Source organism: Peromyscus maniculatus, chromosome X (genome assembly GCF_049852395.1).
Source record: "Peromyscus maniculatus bairdii isolate BWxNUB_F1_BW_parent chromosome X, HU_Pman_BW_mat_3.1, whole genome shotgun sequence".
NCBI lineage: Eukaryota > Metazoa > Chordata > Mammalia > Rodentia > Cricetidae > Peromyscus > Peromyscus maniculatus.
This window is the reverse complement of record NC_134875.1, coordinates 111,549,098-111,571,945: the sequence shown is the minus strand read 5'-3', so window position 1 is coordinate 111,571,945 and position 22,848 is coordinate 111,549,098. Positions and strand designations below refer to the sequence as shown.

At 36.7% G+C, this 22,848-nt stretch overlaps 1 protein-coding gene across 7 annotated transcripts in view; it reads right to left on the bottom strand.

Moving 5' to 3' along the window:
* Positions 1-22,848, bottom strand: part of Rps6ka3 (ribosomal protein S6 kinase A3) — a 107,198-nt gene that overhangs the window by 34,763 nt on the left and 49,587 nt on the right. For all 7 annotated transcript variants that reach the window (XM_076561660.1, XM_076561661.1, XM_042269621.2 and 4 more), the window contains 7 exons: positions 21,135-21,251; positions 15,203-15,284; positions 7,645-7,725; positions 7,002-7,081; positions 6,356-6,462; positions 934-971; positions 184-326 (listed from right to left, as the gene is read on the bottom strand). In XM_076561660.1, coding sequence (XP_076417775.1) covers positions 184-326; positions 934-971; positions 6,356-6,462; positions 7,002-7,081; positions 7,645-7,725; positions 15,203-15,284; positions 21,135-21,251 — 648 coding nt within the window. The remainder of the gene's footprint in view (positions 1-183; positions 327-933; positions 972-6,355; positions 6,463-7,001; positions 7,082-7,644; positions 7,726-15,202; positions 15,285-21,134; positions 21,252-22,848) is intronic.

The window sequence follows — 22,848 nt, the reverse complement described above, 5'->3', positions numbered from 1 at the left end:
AGAACCAACCAATAGGTTTTCTAGTCCTACCCTTCAGGCAATCATTTTATTTGGTTACTCAGTATTAATAATAGAAAATATTGAAAATCAAAGTACTAGCTTTTCTCTCATATGCCCTGCCAAGTCTCATTTGAGAAAAAAAAAAAGAACTTCCACATGTAAAAATCAGAAGTCAAGCCTTACCATCAACACACCGAAAGACCACCAGTCAGCACTCTGAGTATGACCTCTACGATTGACTACTTCTGGAGCCATATATTCCACAGTTCCACAAAAAGAATAAGCCTTCTTCTCATGGTCAATAGACTCCTTACTTAGGCCAAAATCTGACAAAATAAATATTGAATTAATAAATATCCAAAATATTTTACATAAATTTTAAACTCTGAATTCCAATACATATTTATAATAAGAAATATTAACCTAAAATATTAACAAGTACTCAATTTTTTTTATCATAATCAACCTTAAAAGAAATAAAGGAGTGTAGATGTAACCAATCGTATTATTAAAATAAGAAACACAGAGCCAAGGTAAAAGAGAAAAGCCGAGAGGTCAGAGTTCAGAGATAAAATCTTACCTCCTGCAGTGCTCCTAGCTTCCCCGAGAGAGGGAGGTACTTTCTGTGTCCCTGTTTAAATAATCTTTCTGTTCTGCCTTCTCATTGGTTGTAAACCCAACCACATGACTGCCTCATCACTGCCTGTAAGTACCGCCCTCCAGGTCTTAAAGGCGTATGTCTCCAATACTGGCTGTATCCCTGAACACACAGAAATCTACCTAGCTCTTCTAACCACCACGCTCTTACTATGGCTCTAATAGCTCTGACCCCAGGGCAACTTTATTTATTAACATAAAATTAAAATAACATTTCAGTACAAATAAAATATCACCACAAAGGAGAGAATATTTTAATACAATAAAGACTTTTACCAGTTAACTTGATGTGACCTTCTTCATCAAGAAGTATGCTGAAAGAAAAAAAACAGAAAAATGTCTTTAAACCATTCTACATGGAGATATACAGAAGCTAAAACTGCAATTACTCAGCCATCAGCTGACCACATTTACTCTAAAGGGTTACTTTAGGCCATGAGTAATGATGAAGAAAACAATTAAACAAGCTCTATTTTTCTGAAGTGCTCACCCTACTGCTCTTCTATTGAGAGGACCTGTGTAAATCTTGTCCATACATACTAGACAGATGAAGTACATATTCAATCTAAATTCTCTTTTTTTTTGAGACAGGATTACAGTTGAACTCAAGGCCTTCTTCCTGTTTCAGGCTTCCAAGTGCTCAGAATGTAGGTGTGTGCCACTCTACCTGGCTCCTCTGGGTAATTATAATCTCAAAAATAAAAGAAATATTAAAAATAAATCTAAAAAATATTTGTAGAATGAATAAAATCAGTTTACAGAGGGTTTAAAAGGCATTCCCAATAATCCTTGCTTCTTCTTGGGGAAAGGGATGTATAAAGGCACAGAGGAGAATATATGGGTATTTAGTGAGTTCTTTGAGTCATCATGCAGAACATCTGGAAAAGGACACTCAAGTATCTAGTCTGTACAAAGAATGTTTTTGGTCTTTCCTTCCTTTTCTCTTTCATATATTATATCTGACCACAGTTTCCCCTCCCTCCTCTCCTTCCATCCTTCCCCTCAACTCCACTCTTCCTTCTTTCCCTTCAGAAAAGGGCAGGCCTCCCAGGGATATCAACTGAACACAGAATAACAAGTTCCAGTAAGACTAGGTATATCCCCTCATATTAAGGCTGAATGGGGCAACCCAGGTGGAGGAAAAGGGTCCCAAAAGCAGATAAAAGGGTCAGAGATAGCCCCCACTCCCACTGTTAGGACTCCCCCCAAGAACATCAAACTACATAACCCTAACATATATGCAGAGGACATAGGTCAGACTCATACAGGCTCCCTGATTGTCGGTTCAGTCTCTGTGAGCCTCTAGGAGCCTAGGTTAGTTGATTCTGTGCACCGTTGTTTTGTGGTATCTTAACCCCTCTGACTCCTACAATCCTTACTTGCCCTCTTATGCTATGCCTAATGTTTGGCTGTGGGTCTCTGCATCTTTGAGCAGATAACTTTTGTGGGGGATAATGCCAAATTATGGAGTCACAGGAAGGATTAAATACTAAGCTATAAACTCATACTTGTATTTTGGGAAAGCCATGCTAGTATATTAACTTGAAAAATCAAATAAAATAAACTATCCTAAAATATAGGCATTTTCTTACGTTTAATATGAACTAAAAGCAAATCAAATTTATTATAATAAAATTTTACTTGAACAAAAAAATTAACGTTTTAATTATTTATTTTTGAGATTTTAATTATATCACTTCCTCCTTATCTTTGCTCCCTAACCCCAAATCTCCCATATACCCATAAACCCCTCTTTCAAATTCACAGCCTCTTTTTTCATTAATTGTTACTGCATGCATATATGTATATATGTATACATTCCTAATATGTCTTCAGTCTCTATGTTACTCATATACATATTTTCAGATCATTTGGCTTTGGATAACCAATTGGTGTGCTCTTCTCTGGAGAAGACTATCTCTCCTACTGTCCAGATTCCTTAGTTTCCTATAGTTCTTTGTGCAGGGTTGAGGTCTCTTGGGCTTTCTCCTGTCCAAGTTAGTAACCAACTTTCTTAATGGAGCATTCTAAACATAATTACACTGATGTTTAGCACACTGAGAATAATTTAGAAGGGACATATTTTTCAAGTCATTTTTATAACACACTACTTATTAGGAAAAATTCATTTAATTATACTTATTTATAAAGCAGTCCAGTATATTTAGGAAACATAAAAACACTAATAAAGACCAGTGAGGTAGCTCGGTGGGTAAAAGTGCTTTCCATACAAGCCTGATTGTCTTAAAGTTTCATGCCTGGAACCTACAGTGGAAGGAGAGAACTGAGTCCTAAATGCAGTTGTCTTCTGATCTCTATACAAGTGTAGAACATGCATGCGTATACACTTACTTACACACACACACACACACGGTGAGAGTGAGAGTGAGAGTGAGAGTGAGAGTGAGAGAGAGAGAGAGAGAGAGAGAGAGAGAGAGAGAGAGAGAGAGAGAGAGAGAGAGAGAGAGACACTACTAAAGACACTAATTGGATGGTGGAAATATGGCCCTTTCTATCTAATAAATAGAAGACAGTTCTGAAAACAAAACAAATCTCAATCCTCAAGTTATTTTTAGCAATTTAGAAAGTTAAGAAAAGAAAATCTGGATAAAAAAATGAATTGCTTATATTTTCCAGACCAAATGTATTTTTTGTTTGTTTGTTTTCAAGACAGGGTTTCTCTGTGTAGCTTTGGTACCTGTCTTGGATCTCATTCTGTAGACCAGGCTGGCCTCGAACTCAGAGATCCAACTGGCTCTGCCTTCCAAGTGCTGGGATTAAAGGCCTGTGTCACCACCGCCTGGCCCAAATGTATTTTTTTAAAAAGAATTTTTTGAGAATAATATTAGTATACAAAACAAATCAATGTCTAAAGATAACAATGCTCATATTTGCCTTTGAAAGGAATATTAATGTTTTCAGCTATTAATGAATATTATAAACATTGTATTGTAACACAATTTTAGTTTTTTTATAATCTAGAAAGCTGATAGTAGTGACATAAGTCTTTAATCCCAGCACTTGGGAGGCAGAGGCAAGCAGATCTCAATAATCTTCTGGGAAATAAAAAACAAACTATATGAAAAATATAGCCGGGTGGTGGTGGCACATGCCTTTAATCCCAGCACTAGGGAGGCAGAGCCAGGCAAATCTCTGTGAGTTCGAGGCCAGCCTGGTCTACAGAGTGAGATCCAGGACAATCACCAAAACTACACAGAGAAAACCTGTCTCACAAAAAACAAACAAACAAAAAAAAAACACCAAACAAATAAACAAACAAAAAACCCGAAAAACATACATAAAATGTAAAAAGCATGATAATTTCTAAATGATCCTTTATAGGTTTTCATAGGATCATGCCCTTTATTTTCTGTCACAATACATAATTATAACATCTTGAACTAAGTAATATTCAAAATAACTCAGTAAAATTCAGGTGTGGTGGCATACAGGTACAATAGAACACCTCGGAAGTAGAAGCAGGAGGATTAAGAGTTCAGGCCCAGGGGCTAGAGAGATGGCTCAGCAGTGAAGAGCATTGGCAACTCTTCCAGAAGTCCTAAGTTCAATTCCCAGCACCCACATGGTGGCTCAGCCATCTATAATGGGATCTGATACCCTCTTCTGGCATGCAAGTGTACATGCAGATAGAACACAATATACATAAAACAAATAAATCCTAAAAAAGAAAATAAAAAAAAAATTAATAAAAAAAGAGTTCAGGCCCAGTTTTGGCTACCTAGTTAGTTCAAGGCTAGCCTGAGCTATGTAAGACTTTAAAAAAAAACCCCAAAATCCCAAAGGCCAAGCAGTAACAAAAAATTGGTAATGGTGATTGCTTTATATACTGAGAAGCAATAAATTGTATGGTTTATTTTTTTTTCAAATTTTTTGATTTATTATTATTTTATGTATATGGATATTTTGCCTGCATGTATGTATGTGCACCATGTACATGCCATGCCTGGTGCCCATGGAGACTAGAAGAGGCCACTGGATCCCCTGGAACTGGAGTTACAGATGGTTGTGAGCCTCCATGTGGGTGTTGGGAATCAAACCCAGGTCCTCTAGAAGAGCAACAAGTGCTGTTAACCATTGAGCTAACTCTTAAGCCAAACATGCTTTATTTTTTTAGATGAGTCTTGGCTATGTTGTTCAGGCAGGTCAAGTGATATTCTCACTTTAGCTTTCTGTGTAGTAGGTCTATAGGCATGTACACCTACTATAGACATGTGGATCTCATCACAATAAAACTGTTTAAAAATATTCTTTATAGACCAAGGCTTCTGTTTATATCCTTGGAAAAAGAAAAAACAACTCCTGTGTGCATATTATATGAAATATCAGCTTCTTGATAAATGTCACTGTAAGAGCTGTGGAAAATCTGCCCATTATATTTAAAAATTGAAATTTTAAGAATAAATTTTCTTTATTTTTTTTTGAGACAGGGTCTATGTAGTCCTGCCTGTCCTAGAGCTTGCTATATAGACCAAGCTGGCCTTAGAGATCCACCTAGCTCTGTCTCCCAAGTGCTGGGAATAAAGGTGTGTGTCACCAAGGCTGGCTAAGAAGAAATTTTCAATAAACAGTATTTTGGAGAAAGGGTTAGCTCTACACCATTCTTAATAGAGCTAAGTAAAAGAAAAAAAACTACAATTAGAAGAAAAATATCATCATGACATTGGGAAAAACTCTTCTACCAATAAGTCTTTGAAGAAATTACAAAAGATTAGTTGGCCCAATGAGACAAAAAAATGTGTGTGATTTTTAAGGAAAAGATTTGTAATATATGTGAAATGATTAAAGTTCTCTTTTTCCCCCTTTTTGTGATAGGAGTCTCAATACATTGCCTCGATTGGCCTCAGATCTGTGCTCAAGTAATCCTCCTACCTAAGTTTGTCCAAGAGATATGACTACATACATGAATGCTCAACTGTTTCTGGATAAATAGCTAGAATACTTAGTTTGGGGCTGGCAACAGGGCTCAGTGGGTAAAGATACTTGTTGCCAACCTGAGTTCAATCCCCAGGACATGCATGGTAGAAGGGGAACACTGACTGCTATGGGTTGTCCTCTGATTTGCAATATACACCATGGTGTGTGTGCACACCCATACAAAAAAAAAGAATTGAAGATAATTTAAAATGTTTTAATTTGTAAAGTTCTCTTTTAAATCAATGGGAAAAATGATATTCCAAAAGAAAAATGAATCAAGGTCATGAATAGAACGCCCCCCCTCCCCCCCCCCCGCAATACAACTTCCCAACCAATAGATTTTAACCTTATTTAAAAAAAAAATCAAAGAATGTAAATGAAAAACAAGAAAGCCAGGGTAGTAGTGCACACCTTTAAACCCAGCACTCAGGATACAGAAGCAGGTGGATCTGTGAGTTTGAGGCCAGTCTGGTCTATAGAGTGAGTTCCAGGACAGACAGGGAAACATAGGGAGACCCTGTCTCAAAACAAACAAACAAACAAACAAACAAACTAACTAACTAACTAACTAACTAACTAAATGAAAACAGGTTAATAGTGTTGTTTAGCAAAGATTTTACAAGTGTAAAATCATTTAGTATTAGCAGACATGTGAAGCACAGTACTATAAGGAAGTGCTGTGGAGATTACTAAGTCAGTACATTTTATGACTTCATGTATAGCTGTATCACACTGAATTCAATGTAATAGCATGGCTCCTTACTTTTCTGGTTTTAAGTCTCTATAGATTATTCCCAGGCTATGCAGATGGTCTAAAGCAAGTGCAAGTTCAGCCAAGTAGAATTTGACATCCTCTTCTGTGAACATCACCTACAACAAAATAATATTCCCAACTTTATTTTCTTTTTATGTCTATGACTTTTATATGAAATTCCACCTAAGACTTTAAATATTCAATTTGTAAGTATGTTAATCAGATATAGATTTAGTTACAATTTACTCATGAAAGAAATGTGCAAAATGATCTAATCAGTCAAGTATAATCACTTGCTAAATGTTAACTACGCCCTGTCGCAGAAATGGTTTTTAGCATATTAACATTTTAGAAATGGAAAATGATTTTGAGAATAAATGCTGAATTGACAATATCAATTATTAAGGACATTTATTGATACATTATCAATTCCAAAAAAACTATGAAAGCAGTAGGGTTAAGCCAACTTCTCCAAATAAAGCGCTGCTTTCAGTATAAATTCGAAAGATAGAAAAATAATATTTTTTGACTCAGTTTCTTGAATGAAAGAATTCTGTGTTATAAGAAAGTATGATACATGCAACATTGAAATAACAAAGCTTTAATTAAAATAGGATGAGTAGAAATAAATTAAAAATAGACATTAATTATATACCTCTTTGGATAAGCGTGTAAACAAATCTCCTCCCCTGAGAAAATCCAAAATAAGATACAACTTCCCTTCAGTTTGAAAAGCTGAATGAAGAAACAAAATTTCTGTTTAGACCATTGTAGTTTATTTTTTAGGCTTATATTAAGTCAATTCATTTATAAATGTTATTTTTAGCAAATAAGTGATATCAGAAATCTAATCTCTTAGTTTCCATGAGGAAATGTCAAATACAGTGTGTATTATCAGGGAACAAAATTTTCTACAGACACGAGTTCCCTCAAGAATGCTATCATTCTAAATGTGACCAGTAAGAAAAACTCACACCAGAAAGATTTAACTATGAATTATGATACAAAGCTATGTCACAGGGGTGAATTTGTTAATTTAATAACATAGTACAAGGATTCTATGTTATTTACACACTGAGAAATAGCACTTGGCTTTCAGAGAAAAGGAAAGGTAGGTGACAGAAGTTTTAGGATGCTGATATTGGGCCTCTTTCTTGTATTCAGCTTGGACTAACACATAAGGACTATAAAATGGTATCACAGTGTTACGTAGCTCTATATATTTTAGTGTACCTGAATACACTTGGAGTGAGGGAATGGAGGTAAAGGGATAAGGTGAGAGGTGGTTTAAAACTTACCATAATGCAATTTGACAATGAAAGGATGATTGACTTCTACCAAGATATCACGCTCCATTTTTGTCCGAACACGGTCTCGAACTACAGAGGATTGAACACATGATACAATGCAAGTATTTTCAAAGGTAATATTAAAACAAATTATTTTTATATTGCATTTTAAATTAGATTTTGCTTATGTGCATAAAACATGAATTTTTATTGCTGTTGAATTTTTTTAAATCTATAAAAATAACTTTTAATACGTTACATAATCAAAGGCAACTATGTATTTATAAACTCTATGCTCTAAGTTAAAATATGTAAAATATATTAGGTATTGGGTTTAGGAGCATTTTAGTTGAAGTTGTGGAAAATGGCAAAAAGCATGTCAGTTTTTAAAAAACAAGGCATTTCATGAAACATTAAAACAATAACCTGAAATAGATTTCAGTACTTTTACTAACCCTGTCACGTCAATAAATGTTCACAAAGTATCTGTAAGATGTGGCAGACTTGGTAAAGGATAGATATATCTCAATTGGTCTATTTTGAGGGAAGGAGAAAAGAGGAGGGGTAGATTGGAAATGTTGTACAGCTGAAAGAGCCAAAGGTTTGTTTTGCTTTTTTTTTTAAGTTAAAAAGGTACTGATTCTAATTTGTATAATCATGAGTAAATTACTTACTTAAACTCTGTGGAACCTCCGTTACTTTTCAGGTATAAAATTGGGTAATCCTACTATACCTTTGAAGAATTTGTGATTACTTGGATAAAGCCTGTGTGTAAGAGTGTAAGAGGTATTCAAGTAATGGACTATTATTATATTGAAAAGCAGTAGTGTGCATATGCCTAATGGGCATTTTTTTTTTTTTTTTGGTTTTTCGAGACAGGGTTTCTCTGTGTAGCTTTGCACCTTTCCTGGAACTCACTTTGTAGACCAGGCTGGCCTCGAACTCACAGAGATCTGCCTGGCTCTGCCTCCTGAGTACTGGGATTAAAGGCGTGTGCCACCACCGCCCGGCACATGCCTAATGGGCATTTTATTACCAGTGGTAAGTATTACTGGAGTTCAGAGAAAGGCAAGATCAGTTTTACTTGTATGGGAAGACTAGAAGTCTAGAAGAAGAAGCAGGGTTAGGTTATGAGCTCTAAGACTCTTCCAGTGGGATTTTCCAGTAGGATGGAAAAGACATGTTCTAAAAGAGACCAAGTATGGAGTATCAACACCTGAACAGACATGGAAGCATAAATAATAACTTGGAAGGAGCCATATCAATGTGGAAACAGAGGTTCACTATAGGGGAGATGGCATATAGAGGATCCAGATTCATGACAAGTTGAAATGCTGGGAAGAATTTGGGTTTGTAGTAAAACTTTTTTTTCTAGAAAACATTTCCTGAGCAAAGCCTATAATGCTAGGCACTAGAGCTGGAAGTACATCCAAAGGCTTTGAATATAGAAGGGATGAGAACTAAGTAAATGATCAGAAAACATTCTGAAAGCCAGGTGTTGTGGCATGTGTCTGCAATCACAGCATTTTGGAGGTGGAAGCAGGAGCTTTCACTGTTCAAAGCTATTCTCAGCTATGTGGTGAGCTTGAGACCAGCCTGGGTTACACCAGACTCTGTCTCAAAAAGCCAAACTGAACCAAAACAACAAAAACATTTAATGTTTATGTTAGTGATTAGGTCAAAAAGAAAGATGGAGTATGTGTGTGAGAAACTTGAGTTGGTTTTATTTTCTTTTTTTTTTTTTTTTTTTTTTTTTTTGGTTTTTTTTGAGACAGGGTTTCTCTGCGTAGCTTTGCGCCTTTCCTGGAGCTCACTTGGTAGCCCAGGATGGCCTCGAACTCACAGAGATCCGCCTGGCTCTGCCTCCCGAGTGCTGGGATTAAAGGCGTGCGCCACCACCGCCCAGCTGGTTTTATTTTCAATTCAAGGGAACCACAGATATTTAAAACATAGAAATAAGACCTTTGGGAAACAAACTCCAGTGAGAGATGGCTCACTGGGCAAAAAGGTACTGCTAAGCCTGATGACCTGACTTTGATCACTGAGGCCCATGGTGGAGGAAGAGAACGAACGCTAGTAAGTCATCCTCTGAATATGAGTGAGGAAGAAGAAATGCTATTTGTGTTTCCAAGAATGTATATAGAAAATTGTTTTATGTATTGATGTATAAAGTCTTTTAGGCTGACAGACCACCCTAGTAGGACAAAAATTCTCCATTAAATTGATCTAATGTCGTTAACTTCTAGTTGACAGCACTCAGTGTATTACTAAGAACTTTGAAGTGGAAAGACTTTTGGGTAAACATAGGTGTTCTGTTAATTATTTCTAAAACCCCACTAAAATGCTATTAATAGAAAAATGATAGTAGGAAGCTTTTATCTGCAAGGGCTATCTATGGTTTTAGGACTCTTTATGGGCACCTAAAACCACTGAAATACTAACCCTGCAGACACGTTCCTATGAAAAATATAATGTCCACATTACACACAGTAAGAAATAAAATAAAAACATGAAAAAATAATGAAAGTTCTTTGGCCAGGTGGTGGTGGCACACGCCTTTAATCCCAGCATTTGGAAGGCAGAGACAGGCAGATCTCTGTGAGTTCGAGGCCAGCCTGGGCTACAGAGCGAGTTCCAGGACAGGTAGTTGTGTAGTTCCAAAGCTACACAGAGAAATCCTATCTCGAAAAAAAGACAGAAAGGATAAAAATAGTAAAACTTAGAGAATCATCCAGGGAAACCTATTTGTGACCTAGAACTGTAAACCTGATCAAGTCATAAATTCAGTAAGGGGGCAGATATACCTTCAGACACAAATTTTACCATGCAGTTCCCTTTCTACAGTAGTTACTAGGAGATACACACAAGCCAATCTAGAAGGTACACTGAGTAAAAGGTAGGAAAAAAATCCAGAAAAAGGAAATATAGCAAAGATATGAAGGACACCTGTTCCAATGTATTATTTCACTCAGTTGCGATCAATTTTTTAAAAGAAATTTATTTAATTTTATTGTATGTGAATTGGTGTGAAGGTGTTAGATCCCCTGCAACTGGAGTTACAGACAGTTGTGAGCTACCAGGTGGGTGCTGGGAACTGAACCAGGGTCCTCTGAAAGAGCAGTCAGTGCTCTTAGCCACTGAGCCATCTCTCTAGCTCCAATGATCAATTTTTATAAAGCAGAAATAATGAAAACATTGCTGGGCAGACGTAGACATGAAAACTATGTGGGTGGCAGCATAAAGCAACTAAATCCGAAAATCTTCCATGCTGGAAAATAAACAGATTATGGCTCCAAATGAAAACAACCAAAGGATTGCAAAGATGAGTGTGGAATGTGAAAGTGAATGTGAGAAGCAGCAAGTCAGTGACTCTGGAAGGCTCAAGAATTAGGACAGGCCTAGAGATGTGGTAAATGTACAGCTGCCTAGCTGGGCGGTTGTGGCACACACCTTTAATCCCAGCACTGGGAGGCAGAGGAAGGCGGATCTTTGTGAGTTCGAGGCCAGCCTGTTCTACAGAATGAGATCCAGGACAGGCACCAACGCTACAAAGAGAAAAACCCTGTCTCGAAAAACAAAAACACAAACAAACAAAAAAGTACAGCTGCCTTACATGACAAAACTTTGATAAAAATAAAATCCATATTTAAGAACACACCCAAAATTATCTAAAGTCTATAATTCTATAACTCTGTTTGCACACACATTTTAGAATTTCCTTCCATAGCTTGTATCTATATAATTTTATGTACTTGTAATAGCCCAATGTGTTATATTTTTCAGTTATGTTTTCATTAATTTCTATAATCATATTAAAAACATTAATTTTCATTTCATGTGTATGAGTAGTTTGCATGTGTGACTGTTACCATATTCATGCAGTTCCTGTGGAGGCCAGAAGAGGGCAATCGAATCCCTGAAACTACAGTTACAGACAGTAAAGCCTTGTGGATACTGGGATTGAACCTGGATCCTCTGAAAAGCAGCAAGTGCTCAACATTTTGTTTAATCTTATCTTATATTAAGTATGATACCATGATTTCCCAAACATTCCTTTTTAATATCTATGCAATTTTTATCATATTATTGTGTTTGTGAATATTTTCAAGTGTAGGAACTCATTCTGTAAGGCTATTTCCTCAGGTTAATTCAGCAGCATTAATGACAACTTTGTGCTTAATTCAAAACTGCTATGCTGTCATCATATGAAATAACATTATTATTTGGTGTACATTTCTTGTTTAAAATGTATATTATTTAATATAAATTTCTATTTTATGGAATTCATCATTTCTTCATTTTTTTCATTTTCACTGACCCCCATCCATTCACTCCTCGGAGAGTAAGGCCTCCCGTGGGGAGTCAACAAAGTCTGGCATACCAAGTTGAGGCAGAACCAAGCCCCTCCCCTCTGCATCAAGGCTGAGCAAGGTGTCCCTCCATAGGGAATGGGCTCCCGTTTTATTTTATTGTTTTGGATATGTATGGGCCTTTTGCCTGCATGTGTATCTGTGTATCACTTATGTGTGATTAGTGCCCACAAAGGCCAGAAGAGGGCAGTAGATTCTGGGACTGAAGTTGTGAGCCACCACTGTAGATACTGGGAATTGAACCTGGGCCCTCTGGAAGAGCAGCCAGTGCAATTAACCACTGAACCATCTCTCCAGTCCCCACTCAAAAGATTTATCTTCCTAAGTAAACTTTATTCAAAGTCCTTTACATAAGGTTGTAATAATATGCCTTATCAACTCCTACCTACACCATTATTTTTACATTTATTAATTGGAATTCTACTGCAAAGAAGAGATTTCCTTTCTTCTTCATTAATTTATGGATTACCTACAGATTCTTATTTAATACAAATTTAATAAATTTAATAAACTAATAATACTAATTATTGCAGTGGACAAACCACTCCAGAGACAACTCCGGATGTCTATTTCCTTTTCTGTGTGCAAGTGTGTATATACATGTGTGTGTGTGTTGTATGCGTGTGTGTGTGTGTGTGTGTGTGTGCGCATGCTTATGCATGTCTGTAGGCCAAAGGAGGATGTCAGGTATCCTGCTCTACCATTCCCTGCCTTATTACCTTGAGATAAGATCTCTCTTAACCTAGAGCTAGCTAACTCCAGATATCCTTGTCTTTGCCTCAAACAGTCCGAGGTTACAGGCATACACGTGGCTACACTGGGCTTTTGTGTGGGTGCTGGGTTCCCAACTTGGGTCCTTACACTTTCTAAGCAAGTGCTTAGAAAATTAACCCATCTCTTCAGTACCCCAACTTCTTACATTAATACAATATTTGAGGCATACATTTTTCTGTTCCCTATTTAAACTATTTTTACATTGTATGAAAGGTTAACTTTAAAAATATTTATGTGCACAGCAAAATTTTGCATGTATGTCTGGTATCATGTGTGCCTGATAGCTGAGGAGACCAGAAAAGGGCACTGGATTCCCTAGGAGTGGAGTTACAGATGCTTGTGAGTCACCATGTGGGTGGTGGGAATAGAACCCAGATCCTCTCAAGAGTAGCCACTGGTCTTAATCATTGAGTCCTCCCTGCCTCACCTCAAAGTTTTTATTGTCAATTTGCTTGTTGAAATTTGCAAATCTCCTTCTGAGGTTTTTTGACATTAAAAAAAATTATGAAATTCAGAAAGGATAGTTTGTTATGGTGTTAAGACTCAAGAGAAGACTAAACTAGTTGTTTTTCAAGTAGCTAAACTTGTGAAATCTTTATTTCATTTCCCATTGTTCTATTTATTGGTTTTAGCAGGAAGAACAGCAGGTACTCAATACTTGTGACAGATATAATGAAATTTAATATATATTTTAGTATTTTGTTATGCTGATTTATGTTTACATTGCTTTCTCCAAATTATCGCTGCTTTTTTTGGTTGTTGTTGTTTTAATAATTAATCTTTTGTTTAAAGGTTTGTTTATTATGTATACAGTGTTCTGTCTGCATGTGTGCCTGCCTGCCAGATGGTCTCGAGCCACCATGTGGTTGCTGGAAATTGAACTCAGGACCTCTGGAAGAACAGCCAGTGCCCTTAACCTCTGAGCCATCTCTCCAGCCCAATTATCACTGCTTTAAACAAGCTTTAATATTAGAGCTATTATTTTCTCATTTTTCTTTAAGGTATGTTTTTCAGGCAAAATTTTTTTCATTTTGGTAAGTTTTAAGAATTCAACTGGAGCCGGGCGGTGGTGGCGCATGCCTTTAATCCCAGCACTCGGGAGGCAGAGGCAGGTGGATCTCAGTGAGTTCGAGGCCAGCCTGGTCTACAGAGTGAGTTCCAGGACAGGCTCCAAAGCTACACAAAGAAACCCTGTCTCAAAAAACCAAAAAAAAAAAAGTATTCAACTGGAATCTGGATGTTCAGCTAATGAATCTGAAAGATAAAAGAGTGCAGGATCAACAGCTTTATCTCATAGGAATTGGATATTTATTTCCTTTTTTAGTATATTAAGTTTCCACTTTTGTAATTTCCCTAAGATCTTATATACAACATAAATCTTGTTAAATATAAGAGAATAAGAAACTTCTCTTGCTTTTGTGAACCAACTGTCAGAGTTCCATCTTTGTGATTTCCTAACATGGGATTCAGGAGTATAAAATTTAAAAAGACAGGTGCTGAAAAACTTTAGCTCACCAATTCTAGCAAGAATCAAGTAAGTGTTAATGCCACAGAAGTAAAGACTATATAGGATAGAAAATGTATTCAGGAAAAGGAGCAAGAAATTGAAAGCAAAGGAGGATGTTTTGTAGAACATGAAATCAAGTGTTAATGCCACAGAAGTAAAGACTATATAGGATAGAAAATGTATTCAGGAAAAGGAGCAAGAATTGAAAGCAAAGGAGGATATTTTGTAGAACATGGTGAAATTTCTTGGCATGATGATAATATCCACACTGAATGACTGGGAACACTGGAAATAATAAATGATAAATACAAATATTCTCTTAAATATTTAATGCTTTACAAATTACATGTAAATTTAAGAGAAACAAACCTGGGAATCAATACCTAAACTATCTAGAATCTAAAGATGTAGCAAAATAAGCAATATTATTAAATAAAAGGAAAGTTTAAGTATTTTAAAAACTATGTATAGATCCTCTAAATGTCTTTTTACCTATCAGACTCAAATTCTACATTATGTTTTTGTAAATCACAGACCCAGAAACGTGTTTGGAGACCAGAAGTCAAGATGACAAAATCCTAAAGAATTAAAGCTCTTTTGCATCTATATGATTAGTACATTTTCCAAAATATTCAAATAATTTGAAGATGAGTCAAACCCAGTTTTAATCTTCTCAACTTTTGCTTGCTTAAAGCCCAAGACAAATTGATAATCCTTCTTTTCTAACATGTTAAGTCCTCTTCTCAAGTCATATGACTCTTAGCCTAGTAGGAAAGTCACTGGAAGTCAGTCTAAATTTAAAGCTGTTAACAGGAGCAAATTCAGAATCTAAGTGGCCTCAGGGTCACGTAAGCTTCATGGCGACCTTTTGGTTTGTTTAGACTACATAAACATGGCAAATAGCAGCAGCACTCACCTTTCAGTGTGGCCTTCTTTAATACCTTCATGGCATAAAGCTGTCTAGCATCAGAGCCTGAGATTTTTTTAACTAAGAAAACCTATGTTGAAATGACAGAAAATAAATGTTACAAAGAATCACAAAAATATTCCTTTGTTACAACAATACCCATTATATTTACAAATATATTCTAATATATTATAAATGCATTTTCTCCAAAATATTATTGGTTGTTAATAGAAGTTATAAACAATAGTTATAGATTGACATTTCAATATAGGTGAAAGGTACTGTTTTTCATTTCATTGTTTGCCAGTTCCAAAGGAGCATATAGTATATAGAATAAGACAGAAGTCTTTCAACTATGAATATAGCAACTAGAGAATAGCCCCACGCATTCAACGTATACCACAGGAGATGGTGACTGTGTTTTATTGAAACAAAATTCTTCTGAGTCCCTCAATTGTTCTGGGTGTTGGGCGTGTAACCTGGGTTCTCATTCACACTAGGCAAACACTTTACTATTAAGCTATACAGGCCTAGTCCCATACCACAATTCCTTTTTTCCATTAGGTTTTTTTTTTAAATCAGATTTACCTTCTCCATTATTTTCTTGTCATCTTCCCCTTCCTAACTAGTCTTCCTTCTATTTTCATGTCTGTTTTTATGGTGACCAACGAGCTTAATTGTGTTGCTTATAGGAGCATGGACATCTAACTAGTGGCTATACCACTGAAGAAAATGTCCCTCCCTTCCTGAGCAACCATCAACTGTCTATGAATCCTCAGGGAGGGGGGTGGACCCTTCTGAGTCGCCCCCATCAAAATTCTTACACCGGGGCTTCTTGTGACAAACTTCTGTTGACACATTTACTTACAGATGAAGGGTCTTTTCTGTGTATGAAAAGTATACACAAATCTATCTCACTGTTAGGGAGAGTAATTTAAAAAAACTGCTAATGAAGAATCCTAGACATCAATATTTAATGACACTACCTCTTCACCTTTTACTAGCAAATCAGCATATATATCAAAGTATAAAGACTATTATTTAGCATCTTCAATTTTCATATATTTGGGGATTCTTTAAAGAGTGTGGGGTTTAGGTAAAATAAATTAAGATGTGCTTTAAATAACTCATAATTGTGCTATAATATGGCTGATACAAATACTTATCAATACATCATATTAATTTTGACTATTTCATTCTTGACCTTTGCCACCCAGACTTAAAGACACCTGCTAAATAGCCCTGAGAAGGGCGTTGGGTGTCCTGCGCTATCACTCTCCACTTCATTCCTCAGAGATATACCCCTCACTGAACTTGGAGCTACTCTGCTAGCCAACAAGCCCTAGCAACTTTCCTGTCTCTGCTCCTCACAGTGCTGAGGTCACAGGTGCCCACGGCCACATTTGGCTTTTTACATAGGTGCTTTGGATTTGAACTTAGGTGCTCTTACTTGGCAAGTCATCTCTCTAGCTTCTGGGCATGTATTTTTTTTTTTTTTTTTTTGGTTTTTCGAGACAGGGTTTCTCTGTGTAGCTTTGCGCCTTTTCCTGGAACTCACTTGGTAGTCCAGGCTGGCCTCGAACTCACAGAGATCCGCCTGCTTCTGCCTCCCGAGTGCTGGGATTAAAGGCGTGCGCCACCACCGCCCGGCCTGGGCATGTATTTTAACCTATTTCTTTTACCTATTCTTTTCAATCAAACAGTGTCCCCCACTTTTTTGTTTTGTTCTTGTTTTTTGAGACTGGGTCATACTCTGTATAGCCCAGGCTGCCCTGGAACTCAACTATAATTTGCATGCCTCAGCTCCTAACTGCTGGGAATTAGAGATGTAAGCCACCATTCCTTGGTGGAAATCAGTGTTCTTGAGCTGCTATGGGTGGGAAGAAGATTTAAGTTTAGGGTCAGCTTTCAATTATCTGACTTTTACATTGTGTGATTAGCACAAAAATCTCCAAATAATTCATCAACTGATTCTCAGGCAAGGCAGAATTTTATTGTTTTGAGAAGTGGTACAAAACTAAGGGGTAATGGAATCAAATGAAAAGCATCACATCTCACATTGACCCCCAGAGGCAGGATGTGCTCTCCCATAATTGTGTTCTCACTGCCAGCATTAAGCCCCACCCAGTAGCTCTTTTAGTCAATTATGGGGAGCTGACTTAGAAGGAGAAAAGCATTTTTAATAAGTGTGGTTCTAAGGTGGACTACTGTTAAATGTTAAAGGCAGTCAGATATTAGTAATAATTATAATGAACAGAAATAAATTCTAATTGGGTAGAGGTAATTAGAGATTGCCCCATCAATGTCTTTATTCTGTTGCAAAGGGGAAATTTGTAGGGCTTCTAAACTTGTTTCAGTTCTTTGAAAGCACCCTCTTAATGACTTTCAGCACTTCTTAACTTTTACAGTACCTTCAGAAACATTTGCAATGCAGCATCATGACAATGTGAAGAGACAAGTCTAAACAATGCCAGTTTTATAGCTGCGCAAATCAGGGCTTAGAGAAATCAAACAATTTGCCTGGCATCATAGTAGGACAAGATCCGGATCATATACTCAGTTCTGGGGCCCTACTCATGGCATTCTTTAACTGTTTGCTTAAGCTAGTGAGCTGCTAAGCTTAGTGACAGCAGCAGGAGTCCTCACTTGCTCACACAGCTATTCTAGGCTCTGACAGGTCATCCCTGTTTCTTTGGTTTACACTGGCCTTTAAGGATGAGTAAGAAAGAAGACACCCTATTTTAATGTTTGCTATTTATAGTGAGGCACTTAAAGTACTTTTAAAGAAATAAAGGGAGAAGCATTCAAATTCCTTGAAACTATTGTGTTCCTTGAGATCTAATGTATAAAAATAAACTCCTCTATTTGGGTTTGTTGAAGAGTAGGTAATACAGTTAATACCAGATGTGTTTGGCCTTGTATCATTTAATTTCACTGCTATCCTATGAGGTCAGCACTATGACTCTAATATTTTTCAAAATTGTATGCTAGGCACCATGCTACTCATGGAACCTCTAGTCTACTAAGCGAGATAGTCAGTAAGTAATTTTACAAATGAGTAACTGCAACGGTAGTGAGTGCCACAAAGTAAAGGTATATACTGTTCCTAGGCTGCATAACTAAGGAGTGTGACAAGTAGGGTGGCAGGAAAGTCTCTGAGATCACAGGCATAAGAAGAGTTAACCAGCTGAAGACAGCTTAGGACCAAAAAAAGGCCAATGGGGTCAGAACACAGTGGTGGATAACATTTAAGCTGATGTTTTAGAGGAGGCTGAAGAGTCAGACTCAGGGCTCCTCTGCAATTTTAAGAATTTGTCCTTATCATAAAACAAAGGGAGGCAGCTGAGGAGTTAATATAACACCAGTTCATACTGGTTCTCATGTACACAAGTGAGGTTAAGAAAAGAAATTGGGAAGATACTCTTATAAGACTCTTTCAACAGAGCAGGGAATGACAGTGGCAATGCAGGATAGGATTTCTATGATTTCAAAACTATTTACTAAATCAACAGGATTCGGTGATGGGTCACACTGGCTGGGGGTGCTATGTGACATGGTGGGGGTTAGAGTGTGGAAAAGAAGAGAGGAGCAAGCAGACATGAAAATGATTGTTTCTGGCTTGTTTAACTGGATACTATTCATAGTGACAGAGAAAAATGAAATAGTATAGATTTGGGGGTGCTAAATATTGTGTTTGGTCTGAGATACACCAAGCACAAAATAAAATGCCTTTGAGACAAATGGGGGTGAAGAGTAGCCACAGAAAGAGTTCAGAGGTCAGAGAAAAAACAGATTGGAAATATGAACTGTGATGTCAGCAGCATGTAAATTACAATTAATATAGGGACATAGAGAAAATCAATTAGTGAGGAGCACAAGATGGCAGTTTAGAATCAAACCTCAAGGAACTTCCATATTTAATGACATGCTAGAATAGGGAAACAGAGCTCTAAGAGATTAAATAACATAGTGATAAGTAGAAAAAAAATGAGTTCAGTCTGGCTGACCTTGGGTTGAAACTTATTTTATTTTGGGGGTTGGGGAGTTAAACTTAAAACCATCTTGCTCTGCTGGCTCTTGAGTCTATATTTGGATTAAAAGTATGCTCTATGTTTAAAAGTGGTTAAACAACCAAAACAGATTATCTGTATTAGCAACGAGTTGTTAAACAGCCCCACTAAAATGCACACGAGAGATCCACTGATGCCGTTTTGATGCTTACAGAGCGTGGCACCTTCCACTGTTTTCTTATGGGGGGTGATAAGGAATTACTACTGCACTGTCAAAGTTGCATGAAATCTCAGAATCTTGTTCTTGTTGAGAATCTATCTCGAAAAATCAAGTAGTAGCAGCTTGAGAAGTGGAAAGCAGAAGGACTGTTGGGAGTGTGAGGCTAGTGTGGGCTAGAGGGAGACCCTGTCTTAAAACAACAGTAACTACAACAATAAGAGAACAAAACGAAGAGAGTGTATGAAGGGGATAGCTTGTGATTTTTAATCATTTCAGAAGCACGAGAGCTGAGAATACAGCTTAGCAATAGTGTGCTCGTTCAACAAGCCCTGACACCCTAAGCCTAACCTCCCCATTGCAGACACAAAACAAAGTAAAACAAACTACCTATCCATACACCCACCCTAGGAGCATGACAAGAAATGACAGTCTTAAAGATAAAAAAAAAAATGAGTATGAACACTGTCAATTTACTAAGGTTTCTACTGCAGTTCTGAAATTCTATTCTTTTCATACATACTAATAGCAAAAATATAAAAAGAGAAAATATTGCTGGTAGAAAGACTGGTAGCATTTCATAAAATACCTCTTTTCCAATGTGATAAAACATCCATGAATTATTAAGAGTCAGCTCTTTTTGAGACAGGTTCTCATTCTAGTCTAGGTTGGCCTAGGCTGGCTTCAAACTTATGGCAATCACCCTGTTTTATCCTCTCAATTGCTGGGATTACAAGCCCAAGACATTAACTCCTTTTAAATCTGCAGATCTTTTAAATTTGTATTCAGTTCCCTTTAACGTTTCTCCTTTTTTTTTTTTTAAAGACAGTCTCTCTATGTAGTCCTGCCTATTCTGGAACTCACTCTGTAGACCAGGCTGGCCTTGAACTCATGAAGATCTCCCTGCCTCTGCATCCTGAGTGCTGGGACTAAAGGCATGTGGCACTATGCCAAGCCTCCTTGCAACTTTTTAATCTAAACCTTATGGTTTAGGATACATACATATATTTTATTATTTATAAAAATATTTATTTTTATTTTTTTTATTTACATGTATCTATGTCTGTCTATAGATGTGAATGTGCCCACAGAGGCAAGAAAAGTGTGCCAGAACTCTTGAAGCTAGTCGAGAGTTACAGCTGGTTGTGAGCTGCCCAATGTGGGTGCTGGGAACCAAACTCTTCTGAAAGAGCAACAGGCATTCTTAAAAAATGAATCATCTATCCAGCCTCATCTATGTATATTTTAATGGATATTACTATACATAGTTATGGGGTATAATACAACAATTTGATAAATATATGTAATGAATAATAACCGTATCTGAGGAATTAGTATTTATGTATCTTTAAACATGTATAGCCAGTTGTGGTGGTACATGCCTATAATCCTAGTTAGTACTCAGGAGACTGAGGCAGGAGGGTTGTGTAACCTGCCTCATAGTAAGATCCAATGCCCCAAAAGATGTTAACTTTCCTTGTGCTAAGAAGCTCCAAACTTCTCTGCTAGTTCTTGATAAAATATGTAATAAGTTGTTGTTAGCTATAGTCATGCTGCTGTGCCATAGAACATTAGATTCTATTCCTTCTATGTATCTAATTTTGGTATCCATTATCTAGCCTCCCTCTATTCCAAGCTTTGTGTGATTAGTATTCTATTTTCTATGTTTACCGAATTTCTATAAACTTTGCTTAGAGCATACAATATGACTTACCTTTCCAAATGATCCCTGCCCTAATACTTTCAAAAGCTCAAACTGGGAAGGATCTGCCTTTTCATGTCCTTCCTTCACATGATGTGTGATTGCAATTTCTTTGATACTGCCTTCTTCCTGTTGAAATAAATATAAAGAGACAAAACACATTGTTAGCCATAATCAAATAATCTTAACTTACTATAGCATATTAGAAATGCTCAAATTAATATACAAAACTACTCTTGACTGACTCATCAAGTAAATAGAAAACACACATCAAGTAAATATACTTTCTAGCTAAATGTTAGAGAATGTTAAGCCATATTAGCTTCTATATAACATCAGCACTAATTATTTCCAAATCTTTATTCTTTCTATCAGAAATAATCAGAATAGTTTTGAGGGGGGAAAGCATGTGAGAATATCTGAAAATAGCAGATTAGAGTACTATACTGTGTCTGGCATGTGACTATAGCAGGTGGAACAAACGCTATATATTAAAGCACTATTTGTTGGGGAGAGGGACTGAAAACTGTTCTAGGGTAAACACATGGTTCCATCCTTAACACAGCTGTCTAAGAAAGCATACTGAAGAGGAGCAGGAAAAAGCAGAGTGAAGTTTTATGTTTGAAATATGTAAGTTACTTCCCATTCTCAAAGGAGATAAAGGGCTATTAACGCTAAAAACCGAAGTCAGAAAAGATTTAATATTTGGATAGAGGGATTAAACATGGGAGGAAAAGGCTGTTTTACACAATAAATACAATGAAAAATCTTCGGGCCAAGAAAGGATGTTTTGAGATAGTGTCTTATTATGTAGATGAGGCTGGCCTCCAACTTTTCCCAAGTGCTGGGATTATAGGCATGCAACACCACATTCATCTTAAGGAAGGATCTTCAAAGCCTACAGTAGATACTAGAAAATATATAATGTGTACATAGGATTTCAATTACCTATTTGTATTGAGATGAGCAGATTAATCAAGACAATACTGTAGTTATAGACAAAAACAACAACAATAAAACAAAATTTAGTAAAACCAGAGGTACAAGCCTGTTAAATAAACACTGTCATTTCTACTTTGTTAACTATGAATGCTAGTTTTTCTAGATGCATAAGTACTGGTAGAAGAATCTAAAAATGTTATACAAATACTTTTGGTTTTGGAGCTAGGTTTCACTGTGTAATCCAGGCTGGCCATGATCCTCCATGATCCTCCTGATCCTCAGACTCCAGAGCACTAAGATTATAAGCATGTACCACCATACCTGGTTAGCATTTTCTCATATGCCCTTAAAGGCTGGGAATAAGCTCAGTGGTAGAATACTTGTTTAACATGTGGGAGGCCCCAGGTTGGTACTATAAAACTAACCAACCAACAAACTACCAAACAAGAATTATAGTGTACAGAGATTTCTCAAAAAAGATACAATATACCCTAAACTAGTTTCTGGAAATGGGCAGTAAAAAGAAAAAGAATCTCCAGGTAGAAGATATAAAGGAATATACCATTTTAGTTTCCAAAGCAGATGTGATATGTTGTTCACAGGCTAGCCTACTACTTCAGCAACTTACTCAGTTTGGAGTCTTTTAGAATTTTAACAACAATAACAAAAAATTTCCCCCAATATTGTCATGAATTTTATAATTTCACAAGCATTATTCCCTTAATTTGCTTGACAACCCTTTATGTGAAATATTAGAGTAGAACTAAGCATCAACTGAGTCTTG